Consider the following 18,316-nt stretch of genomic DNA (forward strand, 5'->3'; position numbering starts at 1 on the left):
CACATCCTGGAATTCTGTGGGTTGGGGGCAGTGGGGGCTTGGGGTGGCTGTGCTGGGGGCACATCACACTCAGCAGGCTCTGCAGGGCCCTTCCCTGCAGGACAATCTCATCCCAGGGCTGGGAATTGGGGCATCCTGCAGCTCCCCAGGGCTGGCAGAGCTAATGCTGCTGGGCAGGTGTCTGATGGATATTTATTTTTTCCTGCAGTCACTGTTTCCCTTGGACTCTTCCTCCACTCACAGCATCCTCCTTGTTGCTGTGGCTGTGCTGGAGCAGGGGACACGTCCCCCTGTGGAGGCAGAGCCCTTGTCCTCCTCCATCACTGTCTCCCAGGTCAGCTCCCAGACAGGCTCCCCTTGGGCAAACACGGGGAGTTAATAGATCTTTCTTTTTAATGGGAAGCAAACAAGTCCTGTGCAGCTGCTTCCTCTTCCCTGCCAGACAAGGCAAAGTGCTGTCAGAATAAGTAACTCTCAAGGTCCTCTGCTCAGTGTTGGATGGATAAACCTCCTCACACTCCCCAGCTCAGTCTCTCTGGGCTCTGATGGAGCCTTCCAGCCCCCATGGAAATTTCCTCCTCCAGGAATGTGTGTCTGTACAGTTTGTGAAGCTTTTCTGTGGACTTGTCAGCAAAAGCAGAGCAGCCAATTCCACACAGCCCCTAAAACCTGTGGGACTGGAAGGGTCTCTGAGAGCCCAGCTGGCTGCAGGGGAGATGTTCATCCTTTCTTTCAGATCCAGTGAAGCTTTTCACAGAATTCCAGAATGGTTTAGGTTGGAAGGGACCTTAAAGACCACCTCATTCCAGCCCCTGCCATGGGCAGGAACACCTTCCACTAGCCCAGGTTGCTCCAGCCTGACCTTGGACACTTCCAGGGATGGGGCAGCCACAGCTTCTCTGCCCAACCTGTGCCAGGGCCTCCCCACCCTCCCCACCTTCCCCATATCCCATCTAACCCTGCCCTCTGGCAGTGGGAAGCCATTCCCTCTTGTCCTGTCCCTCCATCCCTTGTCCCAAGTCTCTCTCCAGCTCTCCTGGAGCCCCTTTAGGCCCTGGAAGGGGCTCTCAGGTCTCCTTGGAGCCTTTTCTTCTCCAGGTGAACCCCCCCAGCTCTCCCAGCCTTTCTCAGAGCAGAGGGGCTCCAGCCCTTGGAGCATCTCCTCTGGACTTGTTCCAATGCATCCCCATCTTTCTTGTGTTAGGGTTGTTGTTTTTGTTGGCTTTTTTCCCCTCCAAAAAGTCATTTTAGCTGTGGGATGTGTGGCAGAGCTGGTGGACAGTAAAAGGGTGAGACTATTCCCAAGGAGCAAAATGAGAAACTCTATTTTTTTACAGCTGGTCAGGGAGTATCAAAGACCCTCTGTGAGTGACTCTGGGAATTCCAATGAAATACCAACAGGACTTTTGGGAGATGGATGCTCGTTGTCATCGTTCTCCATCCTGGGCACTGGTTGCCCATCCCTGTGTGGGCAGGAAGGGGAGGTCTGGCTGCCTCCTTTGGGGACATCCAGGACACTCCGTGCCTCAGTTTCCCCTTAAAAAAAAAGCTGTGTCAGCACTGCAGTGGAGCTTCACCTCCTCGTTTCAGCCCATTCCATGGGTGCCCATAATTCAAACTGTTTTCCAAGTGGGAAGTTTCATGAAAGCCTTCCCGTGGCTGGAGCCGGAGTTATGGATTGTGGCTGTAATTAGGCAGAAAGTCTGTGGATGCTGCTGGGGGAAGGGGCAGGCTGTGGCTCTGACCTGAAAATCTTTGAAACCCAAACACTCGTCTGGGAAATATCCTGTGGCTGGAGCTTTTCCCTGCACATCCTCTGCATCACTGCAAGGCTCAGCAGCAAGAGCCCTTCCCAGACTACATTATCCGTGCCCGGGTTACGTGGGCACAGCAATGACACAGCCCGGGACAGAGAGGCACTGCAGGGAGCTATTAAGGGAATAAAAATAAACAGGAGTGTTGTGTGTGCCTGGGCCCCGAGCTGCAGCAGACTAGCTCATTAACTTTAAATATATCACCTACCTGCACTCTGGAGGTCAAACTCGAGCGAAAAAAGAGAGTGTGAATACTTAGGAGTCTCCACACAGCTCGGTTTGGGTGTGTGGTACCATGGCAGGGAGCTTGGAAAGAGGGACAACCTGAGCACCCTGAGAATGGCCAGGGAAAACACTTAATTATGAAGCAATCAGGCCAGATTATGCAGGTTCCCAGTTTAATGCACAGGGCTCTGAAAGCCCAGTCTAAGCCTGTTGTTCCCTTGAGTAGAGGCAGTGCAATCCATGTAAAATGCAATCCATGCAGGTTTTCTCCCCTCTCCTTTTCTTCCCCTCTCCTGCTGTGATCATCCCTGGAATGGCCAGGGAAAACACTTATGTAGGAAGCAATCAAGCCTGATTATTTTAATACACAAGGCTCTGAAAGCCCAGTCTAAGTTGTGTCCTTGGGTAGAGGCAATGCAATCCATGCACGGTGCAATCCATGCACGTTTTCCTCCTCTCCTTTTCTTCCCCTCTCCTTTTCTTCCCCTCTCCTACTGTGATGATCCCTGGAATGGTCAGGAAAAACCCTTATTTAGGAAGCAATCAGGCCTAATTTTAATACACAAGGCTCTGAAAGCCCAGTCTAATTATGTTGTGTCCTTGGGTGGAGATGCTGCAATCCATGCATGGTGCAATCCATGCACGTTTTCCCCCCTGTCTTTTCCCTTCCCTCTGCCTTTCTTCAGCCCAATGAATATTTAATTACATCCTCCAAGGGAGCCACTCCAACAGGAGATTTTTGGACAGGGATTGACTGAGGGCTGAGGGTTGGCTCTCCCATGGGGAGGGGGGTGAGGTGGGTTCATGCCACTGCTCCTCCAAGCATTTAATTATTCCTTCAAAGCACAAAGACAGGAGAGTTTGCAGGAGGCTGCTGCTCCCTGGGATGTGGGGATTTGCAGTCCTCTGCTGGGTCCTACTCCCCTGCCTGGCAGACTCTTGTGAGGGTGGATTCTGTGGGCTCAGGACAAGGCAGGATGAGGTTCAGGCTTGGTGTCAAAGTGCAGCTGGGGGGAATTTGGGCTGTGGGGCTGGAGTCTCCTCCCTGGGGATATTCCAGACCCACCTGGACACAATCCTGTGCCCTGTGCTCTGGGCTGGCCCAGCCTGAGCAGGGAGGTGGGACCAGTGACCCACTGGGGTCCCTTCCAGCCTGACCCACCCTGGGATTCTGGGATATGGTGATGGCAGAGCTCTGCCTGTGTGTGTCCTTCCACACATCCCCCAGCAAAGACAACCTTCCCTTCTTCCCCTCAAAGGGGCTGAGGGAAGATGAAATCTTTTGTCTGGAGCTGAAAACTCATCAGCTTAGAGAGAGGGTTGGGATTTTCTGTGCTCAGCTCTTACACACTGGTGAAGAACCAGCAAGAGCAGCTGATGGCACTTGGAACTTCTTTGTCCTGGGGATCTGGAATCACAACCCCAGTAGGAATGAACTGGTGTTGAAGGGAAGTAGTTTAGGAGAGTAAATCCCATTTCAAAAGTGCTTGAGGCTCTTTTGTCTCCCTCTGACTTGTGTGTCCAACCCACAGCTGGCTTCATAGAGGGCAGTGGTACTTTTAAAGCTTTCTCTGGATGTTGAATCATTTGTGCTTTTCTCTTTTCTGCATCCTTTTTCACCCTCTAAAACTCCCTGACAGGAGGGTGGAGCTGGGGAGAGTCAGGCTCTGCTCCCAGGGAACAAAGAACAGGATGAGCAGGAAGCAGGTTGTGCCAGAGGAAGTTTAGGTTGGGAAGTTTGGGGAAAATTTCTTCCTGGAAAGGGTGGTGAGGCACTGGAAGGGGCTGCCCAGGACAGTGGTGGAGTACTCATTCCTAGAAGTATTCAAAAACCATGGAAATGGGGCACCTGGGGACATGATTTAGTGGTGAACACACCAGTGCTGGGTTAACTGTTGGGCTCCGTGATCTTGGAGGGCTTTTCCAACCTTAATGATTCTGTGATGCCATGGGTTTACTTGGAAAACCTCATGGGCATTTTTCAAAGGAGCAGACACCTCTTCCTGGAGTGGGCAAGTACAAAGCAAATTTCTCTGAGCTGCAGGGTCTGGAAGAGCTGGAAAGCCCTGGGTTTCCCAGCTCCACACTGCTCTTCCTGCTGCTCCATCATCTTTGGTACACTGAGAATCACAGAGTGCTTTGGGTTGAAAGGGACCTTAAAGATCATCCAATTCCAACCCCCTGCTGTGCCCACTCTTGGAATAAGTGTGTTGGACGTTCTGCAGGCCCAGCAATTCCCTGCTGTAACTCTGTGGAGCTCCATGGGAGCAGCCAAACTGGGCTCCCAGCACGGCAACCGTTCTTCAAGGTGGAATTGTCCCCAAGGCCTTTCTGCACCCCCTGAGCAAACAGTGCACAGGGTGACTTGGGCAGGTCCATGACCCCTTGCTGGCCAGTTTTTGGTCACTGAGAAGGTTCCCAGAGCCCCCAGAGATGTTGCTGGGTGCCTTCAGCATCCTCTTTCCATGGTGGAACAATCAGGCTCCCACTATTGTTGTGGCTCGTTGTTATTCCTTTTCATTATCACCTTTGCCTGGTTTTTGTGACAAGTGAGACAGTGGAGCCAACTTTTGTGGTAACTGGGAGCACAAGATGAGCCCAATATCCCCGTGCTGAGGGGCTGGGAGTGCTGAGCAGATCTGAGTTGCCTGTGCTGATGTGGTCAGAGATGTTCTGAGTCATCCTTTAGTCATGCCGTGATTGTCACCCTGCTTGGGACTCTTTGACATCAACGCCAGGAGTCAGAGGAAGCATTGCTAGGGAGAAAGATGTGAGGGCAGAACTGTCAGGAAATAATAAGTGGTTTAGGTGGGTTAAAACCAGGGGTTAAGCTCAGCTCTGGTGCTTTGCTCAGTGCCCACACAAGCAGTGACCTGTCCCTTGGCTGATGGGCAGTAACTCAGGTGCCATCCTGCCTGGAACCCCTCTGGTCCTCACCCCCATTGCCATCTGCCAGTCTCCCCTGTCCCACTGGAGCCACCCCCCTGTGCCTCAAGGTTTCTCTGCCCTCCCAGGTTGTAAGGAAGTTTTTCCCATGTTTGAGTGACTTGGAATCATGGAATCATTAAGGCTGGGAAAGACCTCTAAGATCAAAAAGTGCAACCACTAACCCAGCACTGCCAGGCCCATCCTAAACCACGTCCCTTCATCAGCCAGGGAATTCAGGGTGACTTGGGTTTGTAAATCTCATCTGCAGTTGTAGCTGGGAGCAGGGAGAGGAGAACAGAGACTGTCACTGGGCTGTCACTCCATCCTGGCTGGAGCTGTTCACCTGCTCGTGCCCCCTCTGTCCTCACCAGGTGTTTTCCTGTCCATGTTTCCTTCAGTGTTCCTTGCTGAAGTCCTCAGTGTGAGTTTGGGGGCAGAAGGTGGGGGAGGATGAGAACACCACACTCATCACACATCCCGGGGGGGTGGCAGGGCCAGGGGTGGGTGTTCTTGTTCAGGGCTTGCAGGATGGCTCCTGGGGAGGAGCAAGGGAAGGTGAGAGAGCACAGACAACACAACACACGTGCTCCAGCCTGGTGTTTTCCTGGTGTTTTCCTCCCCTTCTCCCCACCTCTTAAACCCAGCTCAAAGTTCATTGTGAATAAGCCACACATGGCTTGGGACCCAGGGAATGGCTGGAGCTGTGTCAGGGCAGGCTCAGGTTGGATCTCAGCCAAAGGTTCTTCCCCCAGAGGCTGGTTGGGCACTGCCCAGGCTCCCCAGGGCAGTGGGCACAGCCCCAAGGCTGCCAGAGCTCAGGGAGGGTTTGGCTGATCCTCTGGGGCACAGGGGGTGACTCTTGGGGCTGGGCCTGTGCAGGGCTGAGGGTTGGACTCCAGGATCCTTGGGGGTCTCTCCCAGCTCAGCACATCCTGGGATTCTGTGAGCCCAGGAGAGCAGCACATCTGTGGGCACAGCAGAGGAACGTGGGGATGTGTGTGGGGTGTGATTTGCCTCCAGAGCAGAGTGGAGAACAGATGCTCAGTGTGAGCATCACACATCAGCTGGTACCACCCTGGGTGTGATGAGGAGGAGGAGGAGGACGAGGAAGGCGCCTTTGGACTGTGCCCAACACAAATTTCGAGCTGGATGCTCCCAGGATCTGATGGGATGTGGGTATTGGGCACTACCTGCTGATGCCATGGCTGTGGAAAGCACCCCCGTGTGTTTTCTCATTACAGACTTGGAACCTGTGTGTAGCTTTCTGTATTTCTCTCCTGGCAGTTAAACAGTGCAAAAGGGATTTTCAGACAAAATTGTGACTTCTCTTTCTTGATATTATGATGTTGCTGTCTCCTGAGATCCTGATGGCAGGAAGGTTTGTTTTCTGCAGCTTGAAACGAATGTTAAAGGGATATTTCTACCACCAAAAGTGTTTTGGGGTCTGGCTTCCTTGCTAGTTAAGAGTTTTAATTGAAAAAGAAGTCAATAATGGGATAATGCATTTTTTAATGGCATCTTTCTTCTGAGGTTGTGGCAAATGCTATAATTAAGCTGATAATTAAAGCCTGTGAAGTTAGTTATGAGCCCTGGCAAAGGCCCAGGGGAGTCAGGAGCAGGGTCTGCCTGTTCTGAGTCAGACACGGAGTCCAGCAGTCCTGGCCCCTGCTTTCTCCTGAGTCATGTGTGGGATGAAGTCCTGCCTGTCCTCTGGGGGTGAAAGGACATCGTAGAAAACACAAACTGAACATCTCAGAGTTTGGGGGTTGCACGTGCACAGCCCAAATCTGTGCAGGGCCAGGTACTGGAGCCTCTTTGAAGTGCAAATTGTTTTCTCACTAATCTGGCTAATTTCCAGAAATCAGCATCCCAGTGCATCCCAGTTTGCATCCCAGGGGATGGATTCGTTCCTGGCTTTCCCACGGAGGGATGGGTGCGATGTAAATCACCCAGACCCCACTGTCACCTTGCATTCCCTTCCCCAGGTGATCCCACCTGCTGTGACTGATCCAATTCCGCTCGACGCCGTTCCCAAGGGGGAGCAGAGGGAACACGTTTCCATAGCCCAGAAATGTTTTAAAGAACAGCTTTCCAAGGGATGGGGTGCCCACCCCTTTCCTTTCCTGCTTAATAAGCTGCCCCAGAAATGCAGAAATGCTGCAAGGGCTCAGCCCTGCAAAGCCCTGAAGGTGTGAGCAGCTCCAGCAGTGAGATGGGATCTCTAGGCATGTTCCAGGATCAAAGGCACCAGGAATCCCTGCTGGGCTTCTTCCAAGGCCTCAGCCCCAGGATATTCCCTGCAGGCAATTCCAGGCAGAGCCCCCCCTGACTGGAGATCACTATCCTGGCAAACAGTCCTTTGACTCTGCTTATTTTCTGGGAAGATAAGGAGGGGTTTCAGTGGGTGCCTCTGCTCGGATCAAGCACCTGAGATGTGATAAAGAGGACTGACGTGTGTGGTGCACGAGGGGCTGCAGGGGCTGCAGGCAGTGGGGGCATTTTAACAGCAGCCCTGGCATTGATCTGCTTCAGTCTGATGCTTGAAGACACTTCTCCCACCTGATGATTTAATCTGTTTTAATCTGGTGGTTTAAGACACTTCTCCCACCTGATGATTTTGCAACAGCAGCTGCCTGGAGAGGTGGGTGCAGTCAGGTGGGGTTGTAAATGTGAATAAAACACAACTGCAGCTCTTGCAGTTGCTGATTCTGTCTCCAGACTTGGAAAAGGGCAAATATATCCACTCACTCAATGATATGTAGGCAGGTGTGCCCATGGACTGAGAGATTTCAGAAGATTAAATACTTGCAGAAGGTCTGGACATTGTTGAGAAAAACTGGTATTTTTAAGACCCTTCAGCGGGCAGGAATATCCCTTTTTTTGCCATTTTCGTTTTCATGGCAGAAGTTCTTGGAGAGAAAAGTAACCTTGGATACAATTCCCCCTCCAAACAGCTCCGTGGCTGGTTTGGGGCACATGCAGGGGCTCAGGGCTGCAGCAGCTCAGCTCATTAGTGGCAGGAGCAGTCTCCTCTCCCTGCTAAAGGCACTGCATGCAGAGCACTCCGGGCTTCCCAGAGCTCCTGGAAAGCTGGAATGGAATGCCTTGTGGGTTTGCAATAGTCTGGCTCTCTGCTCTGTGTGGACTCCCTCCCTCTGGAGGATGGGGTTGGCCCTGTAAAAGTTTTGCAGAGATCCTTTTGGCAGCCGGGAGGGAAGAGCCCTGGACGTGCTGCTGCCTCCTGTCCTCCAGCCAGAGGGGCTTTTGGAGAAGGGATTGGCCTGCAGACTCTCCAGAGCTGGGAATGACCTGTTCAACCCTAGTCTGGTCCTATCTTCAGGTGTGGATGGGCCACATCAGGGACCATTCTTTGGGATATCAAAGGATTTGGGTCTGGAGGCACCATGGAGTTGATGTGGGAGGTGCCATCCACTGGAATATCAAAGGATTTGGGTCTGGAGGCACCATGGAGTAATGTGGGAGGTGCCTTTCTTTGGGATATCAAAGGATTTGGGTCTGGAGGCACCATGGAGTAATGTGGGAGGTGACACAGTGGGTCCTTGATGTGCAGCAGATCCAGAGCAGCAGGTTGGACATTGGCACTCAGGGATAATTCCTTGATAACAGTGAGGGTGGTGAGGCACTGGCAGAGGTTTTCCAGAGGGATGCTGGCTACCCCATCCCTGGAAGTGTCCAAGGCCAGGTTGGACAGGGTTTGGAGCAGCCAGATCCAGTGGAAGGTGCTCTAGATGAACTAGATGACCTCTAAAAGTCCCTTCCCAGCCAAACTCTTCCCTGCCTCCATAATTCTGTGACGTTTTTCTTTCATTGCAGGGGATGGCCAGGTGGATTTCGATGAGTTTATGACCATCCTGGGCCCCAAGCTGGTGTCGTCGGAGGGCAGGGATGGCTTTCTGGGGAACACAATAGACAGCATATTCTGGCAGGTAAGTCAGCATTTCATTAAATGCAACTTTAACCAACTCTCAGCAGCTTCCAGAATGGGTTTGTTGGGGAAAACACGATGTTTTCCAAGTGGGAATGCCTGTGAAAAGGGCACTGGGGTCTGTTGTGTGTATATCCTGTGTGGGAGGATGTGAAAGCCCTTCCTGTGGATGGATGGAGTTGGACACAACAAATCACCCACATATTTGGGCAACATCTTTAGCAGCATTTTGGAATTCAGGTTTGGAAGAGAGAAGGATTTTTCCTGATGAGATTTTGGAGTTGGAAACCTTGAATCTTTACAACTGTGTCACTGTTCCACATCCCTGGGCTGTGGTGGGGGATGCTCTTTGTGGAGCAAAGTGTGCCCAGGAGATCAGGTCTCACTGGTGCTTCTGGGGTGAATCCAGGGCCCAGGCTGAAGGCTGAGTTGGCACAGGGGATGTTTTACCTTGGGGGGTGGTTTGGTCTGGCAGTGGGAGCTGCCTTTTGTCAGCCTTAGGATCCACGGGCTGTGCAAAGGACATTGCTGGAGGGACTTGTGTCCAGCTGAGCCCTGTGTGGGAGGAAGGGAAAGCCCTTCCTGGGATAAATGGACACCACAAATCACCCAGATATTTGGCAACATCTTTAGGAGCATTTTGGAATTCAGGTTTGGAAGAGAGAAGGATTTTTCCTGATGAGTTTTTGGAGTTGGGAACCTTGAATCTGCAGGACTGGTCTCCGAAATGTGCCGTGTTCCACATCCCTGGGCTGTGGTGGGGGATGCTCCCTGTGGAGCAAACTGTGCCCAGGAGATCAGGAGCAAAGTGTGCCCAGGAGATCAGGTCTCACTGGTGCTTCTGGGGTGAATTCAGTGCCCAGGCTGAGGGCTGGGTTGGCACAGGGTGTGTTTTACCCTGTTTAGAGGGGTTTGGTCTGGCAGTGGGAGCTGCCTTTTGTCAGCCTTGCAGTGGGATTTCCAACAGCACTGGGATCCATGGGCTGTGTAAGGGACATTGCTGGAGGGACTTGTGTCCACATAACTGTGTCCAGCTGAGCCCTGTGTGGGAGGATTGGAAAGCCCTTCCTGGGATAAATGGAGTTGGACACAACAAATCACCCACATATTTGGGCAACATCTTTAGCAGCATTTTGGAATTCAGGTTTGGAATGGAAAAGCATTTTTCTTGATGAGTCTTTTGAGTTGGAAACCTTGAATCTTTACAACTGTGTCACTGTTCCACATCCCTGGGCTGTGGTGGGGGATGCTCCTTGTGGAGCAAAGTGTGCCCAGGAGATCAGGTCTCACTGGTGCTTCTGGGGTGAATCCAGGGCCCAGGCTGAGGGCTGGGTTGGCACAGGTGATGTTTTACCCTGTTTAGAGGGATCTGATCTGCCAGTGGGAGCTGCCTTTTGTCAACCTTGCAGTGGGATTTCCAACAGCATCAGAGCTTCCAGGAAAAGCAGTCCAGGCTGTTATGGCAGGGATTAAACCTCTCCAGACCCACAGTGCTGCACTTTTCTTGCCAATGGATTAAATGTGTGGCTTCCTGTGAGATTGCTGCTCATTTCACTGGCCATCAACAGCCTTTGCCTGCTCAGACACTTCAGCTGTGACCAAGTTCTTCAGGAATCACAAGAGCCAAACCTGGAAATGAGCATTTCTGTCTTCTTTTACTGCCCTCCAGCACAGTCCAGACTGAAGTGGGTGGAGCTTTCTAAAAGTATTTTTAAAGTCTTTTAAAAGCTTGTTGCTGGTGCGTGACAGAAACAACCCTGGAAATCCTGCTCTGGATCCCAGGATTTGGTTGTCAAAGCAAGAGTTTGGTGGGGGTGAAGCCTCTGGTTTGTAACAAATCTGGGGGGGAGGTGAGGGCTGGAGGACACCAGGAAGGGCAGGACTGGGAGAACCAGGAATGTTTTGTGCCTTGGGAGCCTCATCCCAGCACGGGAAAGCACTAAGGAGGGGAGGAAGCACCATCCTGTCCCACTGAGCCTTCCAGGCTCCCCTTCCAGCCCCTCACTGGAGCTGTTGGGAAAGCCAAGCTCATGAGCTGAGCTCTTGGATGGGGAGGCAGAACAGTCTGGAGCCCTCTCGGAGTTCTCCTGGTGAAGCTGCTGCTGTTGAGTGCCCCTCCAGCCCCTGGGAATGCCTGAGGTGGCTTTGCCCAGAGGAAGAGGGGCAGGGGGGGAATGGGAGCTGTGGATTTGGAGCAGCAGGATCCTGGACTCAGCTTTCCCTGCCCCAGGGACCTTGTGCCCCCCCAGCTGGGGTGGGATGAGGGAAAATTGAGCAGAGAGTCCAACAACTGCCCCCTCAGTGGGCAGGGACAGCCCTGGGGGGTCCCTGCAGGAAACAAAGCCCTGACTGGATCCCACCAGCCTTGGGAAACAATGGTTGTGATCTTCTCCTTGTAAGGGTAAAAATACACCTCTTTCCATAGCACTTTCTTGGATTTCAAAGCCTTGGAAGGGAAGGCTTTGGCTCAGATTGCTTTTCTCCTGGGATAGGAGAAAAAGAAAAAGCAAGGAAAATTTACATAGGTGTCACTCAGGGAGCAGATTCCCTCTTCCCATTCCTGCCTGGCTTTACCCAAGGCATCTGCAGGGCCATAAGTCACCTCATCTTTGAGCATTTATGGCTCTGTATTGTCTCCAGTGGGATTCCTGATGGGAAACAAAGCCCTTTCCAGCATCAGGGCTTGGCTGTGCTTCCCACATCCCCTTGATGTGCAATCTTCCCATTTTCTGGGAAGGAATGGCAGGGAGAGGGGGCTTGGGTTGCTGCCAGAGCCCTTCCCCAAGGAGGGGGCAGTGCCCACGAGCTGTGCCCAGGGTGGGGTGGCACAGGAAGGGACAGCCCTGCCTGGGGGTCACCTGGGTGGGCAGTGCCAGCCTGAAACCCCACCCCAAAGCCACAGGCAGCAACAGGCACCTGGGAGAGGCTCTTCCATCGGTCCCAAGGGGACAGAGGATCCACCTTGGCATCCAGAAAGTGCCTTCCCCTCTTCCATCCAAGCAGCTTCGCTCCAGCTCTCACAGGTTTGGCTCTTGGGGTATTTTTGCTGAGGGTCCCACTTTTAGAGTGGGGCACTTCTGTGCCAACTCTGTTCCAAACATGCCTTAAAATCCCTTGAAATAGTGTAATTACACAGTTAAATAACAAACAGCAGCAGAAGGAGGGAGGAATTCAAAGGAACAGGCCTGGAGCTGCATTTGCAGGTGAAGCAGGAAGGGAGTTGGTGGGACACAGGAAGGTGGTTCCAGAGGGAAGGAGCTGCAGAGGGGATGGATCTCACTCCAGCAGGAGGGCTACAGGAGGTGGGAAAGGGGTAGAAGCAGTGGAAGAATAGGAAGGAGAGAGAGGAATCATATGTGGAAAGGACAGGATTGAAATAATAGAGAAAGGCTGCATCCCAACTACCATTTGTTGTCCCAAGAGCAAAGCCTGGGAGAGGGGGGATTCAGCCAAGACCTGAGCTTGGACAGGTAGTAGAGACTTGGAGGGTCTCTATACATCCCTCAGATGTATTTTCCCTCCTTGCTTTCCCCTCTGGGATTTCCAGAATTGTTTAGACTCTCTGGAATCACAGGAAGGTCTGAGCTGGGAGGGACCCCCAAGGACCATCGAGTCCACACAGGGGATTGAACCCTGAGCTTGGCTTTGTTAGCACCAGGTTTTACCCAGCTGAGCTTATCTCAGGCTCATCCCTTAAACTGAATCCTGTCAGTGTGTGTTTTGGGCATCCTGCTCTTGCTCTCCCAGGAAGGAGTGATCAGTTCTGCTCCTCCTGGAATGGCTCTCCCTGCTCCCTGCACAGGGTCAGGAGGCGTTTGAGGGGAGGCAAAATTCAGCCCTGCAAATACACCAATGAGACATCAGGAGAGGTGGGGAAACATGGACTATTTTCCATCCCAAAAATCCATCATTTCCCCTGGGAGATGCAGCTCCCACTGAGCCCCTTTTGGAGAACATCCCCAGGTGCTCCTGCTCTGTTTTCCAGAGGGTTTTCTCACCCTGTGTGCAAGTGGAAGTGGTATTTACCTAGGCACAGACATCCTTCACTGTCTTAAATGTTTAAGACACTCTTAAACCATCTTAAATGCTTTTTCTTAGCCAGCCCTGGGCAGGCAGGGTGGGAGTCAGGAGGAGCTGGAAGGCTGGAAGCAGCCAGGGAAGGCCTGGTTTGGGGCAGACCCCCCATGAAAAGCCTGCAGCATTGACTCCAACACCCCCTTTGGCTGCTTCCACCTTCATTCAGAATGAAATGGGGAGAAAAAAAAAAGCATAATGAGAAAAAAGCATAATGGTTCCAGTTCTACCCCCAGGACTGAGTTTTGTCCAGGTGAGTTGGAGGCATTTCCACTGCAGGGCCATTCAGGGCTGGGAAGGGATTTAGACCAGGAGCATCACAGGAAAGCCAAACACCAGTATTGGTAAATAGCAGCTCCTGGGGTTTTTTTAGCAAACAGACTCTAAATCTGTGCCCTGTGCCCTGCCAGGGATGAAAAGAGAGGGGAGAAAGTGAGATTTCATATTCATTTACAATTTTTTTGTCCAGTTGCTGAGTGCAAAGACCTTCAGCTCAAGTGTTCTACAGGATGTAGCGTGGAGGATCTCCAGTCCCTGGGGGAAGGAACAGGACCAGAAGTAATAACAACCTTGGATGACAGGGTTTTAATTAAAATAAACCTCTGTCTTGGCTTAAAATGCTTTTGGAAGTCAGAACAAGTTTGAATGGTTAAACAGCAAGGCTGCAACTGCACCATGAGCAGAATAAATCCCGTGCCCAGCAGCACTGATGAGATTATTTTGAAAAGTCAATACTTTGTACAGGGATCATCTGAGAGGCCTGATTATGTTCCCCCCCCTTTCTCCCTTCACTGTGTGCATGTGGAAGCTGCAGGGAACAGCATTTCCTCCTGTGCTGGAGCATTGCTTGGGCAGGGAGGTGTGACAGCTTTGTCCTGCACCAGGGGATGGGGCTGGACCATCCACTCAGCTGTGGTGTCCCTGGTTATTTTGGGATAAAATTTTATTTTGGGATAAATAAAGCTGCTTTGCAGGAGCAGGAAGAGCAGAATACCAACACAGGGGCTCTGCTGCTCAGGGTTCCCATTTCCCCACTGGAGAGGTGTCTCTGCAGTTTTGGGGAGGACAGGCAGGATTGGGGAGGTGGGTCCTGCACAGCAGGTGGCAGGTTGGACTGCGTGATCCTTGGGGGTCCCTTCCAGCTCAGCACATCCTCTGAGTCTGTGACTCAGTGATGCAGAGATGCCTCGTGCTTCAAAAGTGCCAGTTTTACTCCAGGTGGTAAAAAGAAAGTCTGGAAATGTGGCTCAGGTGTTGTGTGCACTGGGGACACTCAAAGCCACCTGAGAGGTCCCAGCAAGGCTTTCAAGGACCTTCCTGATTTATGTACAATGGACCTGCTCTGTTGGTGCCAAGACCATTATCAGCAGAAGGAGACAGTTCTGGTTGCTCCATTAAATCTCCCTTTGTTGCACTCCATGGCTGGGAAAGCTGAACTCTGGATCCATCAACAAGACTCTACTCTTTGTTCCTGATCCCTGTGCCCAGCACAGATGTGCTGTCACAGCTGGTGCAGATGTGAACCCTGCAGAGGTTCCTGGATCATGCTGGTAAAGCTGTCCCTGGACAGGGAGACTGTCCCATCCCTGTAACCCCTTTGCAGGGTATGGATCCACCACCAGGCAGGAGTGAGTGATTTTGGGGGGCCCTATTTTATCCCTTTCTGTGAAGGAACCTAATTTTCACCACTACACATTTATCCCTGTAACAAAATCCACTTCTCAAGTCACCAGGATCAAATTTACAGCTCAGAACTGGAGGCTCTGGAAATGGCAACGTTTTGGAAGCAGCTGTGAACCAAGAGCAGCAAAAAAGCACAGCTTCATTGTCCCGCTGGGTTTTTTCTCCTCAGCCACCTTCCTGACACATTTAGCCTTCAGAAATGCTCTCCAGCTTTGGTTCACAGCCTATTTAAAGCAGCCAGTTCACATCCAGAGGCTTCCTGCCTGCGGGATGACAGTGGAAAGCTGCCCTGGCAGGAGCTGATGGGGCTTTGTGCACACTCATGGACTTAAACCCCACCAGCTCTTGCTGTACAGAGGTTATTTTTTCTAGGCCAGTTTATATATAAACTCAGGCTGCAGCTCTGTGACTTTTTTAAGGGGGGGTGTTATTATTTATTCCCATACCCTACTTGATGTGGGAAACAGGAACTGCTCAGTGGTTTTGCTTGCAAATGTGAGGAGAAATGTTTAGGAAATATGACTCTGTGTGAGCATCATCTGATGTGTGCACAGGGTTGGGGAGATGGTTTGGAGCTTTTTGTGGCCTCCTTGCCCAGGGGATCCAATTCTCCAGCCCCTCTGAGGACCAGAAACATTCCCAGAGCTGCTTTTGTTGGGATGGGGATCATTTTTCTCTGGATGCCTTTGAAAGGTGCCTTTGGGTGATGGGGCAGAGGCAGCACAAAAACACACAGGGGAGATTCAGCAACAGCAGTTGTGTCTTCAAATCCCATATTCCAGCACTCCCAGGGCCAGGAAAGAGTTTCTTCCAGAGGCAAGTCCTTAAATCCCAAGCAGTACCAGATCCCAGGATCCATCCTTCCCCTCTGCACAAGTCAGGATCTGCAATCCGGGTGTCACTGGAGGACTTTGCCTTTGGCTTCCCTGGATACTTCAGTTCCTGTAACAAAATCCCCTCTTTCACTGCACTGCAGTAAATTTGTCGAGTCCTTAACTGACCATAAGAAAAGTCTGATTTTAATGGAGATCAGAGCTTGGGAATTGTTTAAAAGAGGCTTGATAGTGGTGGCCTTTTTGTATTTCTTTGTCCTAAAGAATCCCCACTTTGAGATGGGAATCCATATATTGCCCTGCCTCCCAGCCCTGGCTTTCAGTGGAGCAAAAACCCTGTGAAAATTGAAGAATTAGAGGGAAAAGCAGGAAAAGAGACACTGCAATTGAAGAATTAGAGGCAAAACCAAGAAAATAGACACTGCATTGCTCATAAACAAACAAACAAACCCCTCAAGTGTTGGCAAATGTTTGCAGGGAACAAATGTGTTTAGAAAGAAAATGACCTTTTGTGTGAAAGAAAAGCTAAAAAAGACTTGCTTGGAACAACCAAAAAAAAAAAAGGCAAAAAAAGAAAGAAAGGAAGATATCTAGAAAAATGGAAATGGAGAAGCTGCAGATCTCTGGGGTGGGGTATTTGTAGCCCAGGTGGTGACTGAGGTTTGTTGGTGTGAGACACACGAGCAGGGGATGCTGTGGTGCTGAGGAGAGACCTGCAGGTCCTGCTGCCAGGAAATTTCTACAGGCACAGGGTTTAACTCAGGTTTTCCCAGCGTGTATCCAAGATTTTTGGTGCCCTTTGCTGGAACTGAACATGTAAAGCCAGAAGCACAGGTTGGGCAGAGAAGCTGGGGCTGCCCCATCCCTGGAAGTGGCCAAGGCCGGGTTGGAGCAACCTGGGCTAGTGGAAGGTGTCCCTGCCCAGGGCAGGGGGTGGAACTGGATGGTCTTTAAGGTCCTTTCCAACCCAAACCATCCTGTGATTTCGGATATGGAAAATAAGCTTTGTGACACGTTAAAATTTTCCTCACTCACTGATTTCTCCTGACATCAAATCGTTCCCCAGCAATAATTCCCCATTTCTCTTCATCCCACTGGGCTACGGACCTCACCTGTAGCCTTGCTGAAACCTCCTCTGCTCTGCAGCTACCAGTCCCAATTTTCTCACCAAATTATGAAATGTATTAATAAAGTCAAGCTGTTTCCAGGCTCAGAGTCATCAGCTGCTGTTCCAACTCTGGAGAAGGACATGCATCTTCAACAGTTGATCAGGGTATTTTTTCTAATAAAAAATGTCACTGATCCATGAAAACTCCATCTCCTTTCTAAGCCCTGATTTCATTAAAACTTCATTAATTGGAGGTCTAACAGTGAGAGCTTCCCAGAGAAGCTGTGGCTGCCCCATCCCTGGAAGTGTCCAAGGCCAGGTTGGAGCAACCTGGGCTAGTGGAAGGTGTCCCTGCCCATGGCAAGGGGTGGGACTGGGTGGTTTTTAAGGTCCCTTCCAACCCAAACCACTCTGGGATTCTGGGATTCTGAATAAACCCACCTGGAACCATCCAGCCTGGAGTGATGGCCTGGTTAGATATTAAGATTTTCAGTTTTATCAGCAAAATACCTCGTGGGACAGCCCTGAAGCAGCTTCTGGAGCATCCTGGTGCCTCTTCCAGAGGGCATTTCTGGATTTCTGCTCGTGCAGAGGCACAAGGAGCAGGTTGTGTTGGGGATTGCTGGGAATTTCCTATGGAAGAGAAGGGTTTCCACTGCTGCCCTGCCATGCCCACCCAGCCACCACCCCTGGGTGTCCCCCTGGCACTGCTGGCCCAGCCTGGTGTTTGTGAGGAGCAAAGGTGGTGGCACATTGGTGGCCCTGGCAGATGGTTCTCCAGGCACCAGCTGTCCTGAGTTACCATGGGATGGGAGATTCCCTTGGCCATCAGGGTGGAGATGTTTCCCTGGGGATCTATAGGAAGGTTTTTCCTTATCCATCAAGGTGGAGATGTTGCCCTGGCCATCCATGCTGAGTTTTTTTCCCTGGCCATCAGAGTGGAGATGTTTCCCTCATGATCCATAGGAAAAAGTTTTTCCTTGGCCATCAGGGTGGAGATGATTTCCTGGCCATCCATAGTCAGGTTTTTCCTCATCCATCAAGGAAGAGATGTTTCTCTAGACATCCATGCTGAGGTTTTTCCTCATCCATCAGGGTGATGTTTCCCTGGTGATCTGCAGGGAGGTTTCCCTTGACCATCAGGGTGGAGATGTTTCCCTGCCCATCCATGCTCAGGTTTTCCCTCATCCACCAGGGCTGAGATGTTACCCTGGCCCATCCACACTGAATCTGTGCCCTGGCCATCAGGGTGGAGATGTTTCCCTCATGATCCACAGGAAAGTTTTCCCTTGGCCATCAGGGTGGAGAGGATTCTCAGGACATCCACAAGCAGGTTTTTCCTTATCCATCAAGGTGGAGATGATTCCCTGGCCATCCATGCTCAGGTTTTTCCTTATCCATCAGGATGGAGATGTTTCACTGGCCCATCCATGCTGAGTTTTTTTCCCCCCTGACCATCAGGGTGGAGATGTTTCCCTGGGGATCTACAGGAAGGTTTTTCCTTATCCATCAGAGTGGAGATGTTTCCTTGGCCATCCATAATCAAGTTTTCCTTATCCATCAGGGTGGAGATGATTCCCTGGCCATCTATAATCAGGTTTTTCCTCATCCATCAGGGCGAAGATGTTTCCTGGACATCCATGCTGAGGTTTTCCTTGTCCATCAGGGTGATGTTTCCCTGGTGATCTGCAGGGAGGTTTCCCTT

At 51.3% G+C, this 18,316-nt stretch overlaps 1 protein-coding gene across 2 annotated transcripts in view; it reads left to right on the forward strand.

Annotated features, from left to right (window-relative positions):
* Positions 1-18,316, forward strand: part of CALN1 (calneuron 1) — a 124,066-nt gene that overhangs the window by 66,448 nt on the left and 39,302 nt on the right. For both annotated transcript variants that reach the window (XM_027668261.1, XM_027668259.1), the window contains exon 4: positions 8,802-8,914. In XM_027668261.1, coding sequence (XP_027524062.1) covers positions 8,802-8,914 — 113 coding nt within the window. The remainder of the gene's footprint in view (positions 1-8,801; positions 8,915-18,316) is intronic.

Source organism: Corapipo altera, unplaced genomic scaffold, assembly GCF_003945725.1.
Source record: "Corapipo altera isolate COAL_440 unplaced genomic scaffold, ASM394572v1 216, whole genome shotgun sequence".
Taxonomy (NCBI): Eukaryota; Metazoa; Chordata; class Aves; order Passeriformes; family Pipridae; genus Corapipo; species Corapipo altera.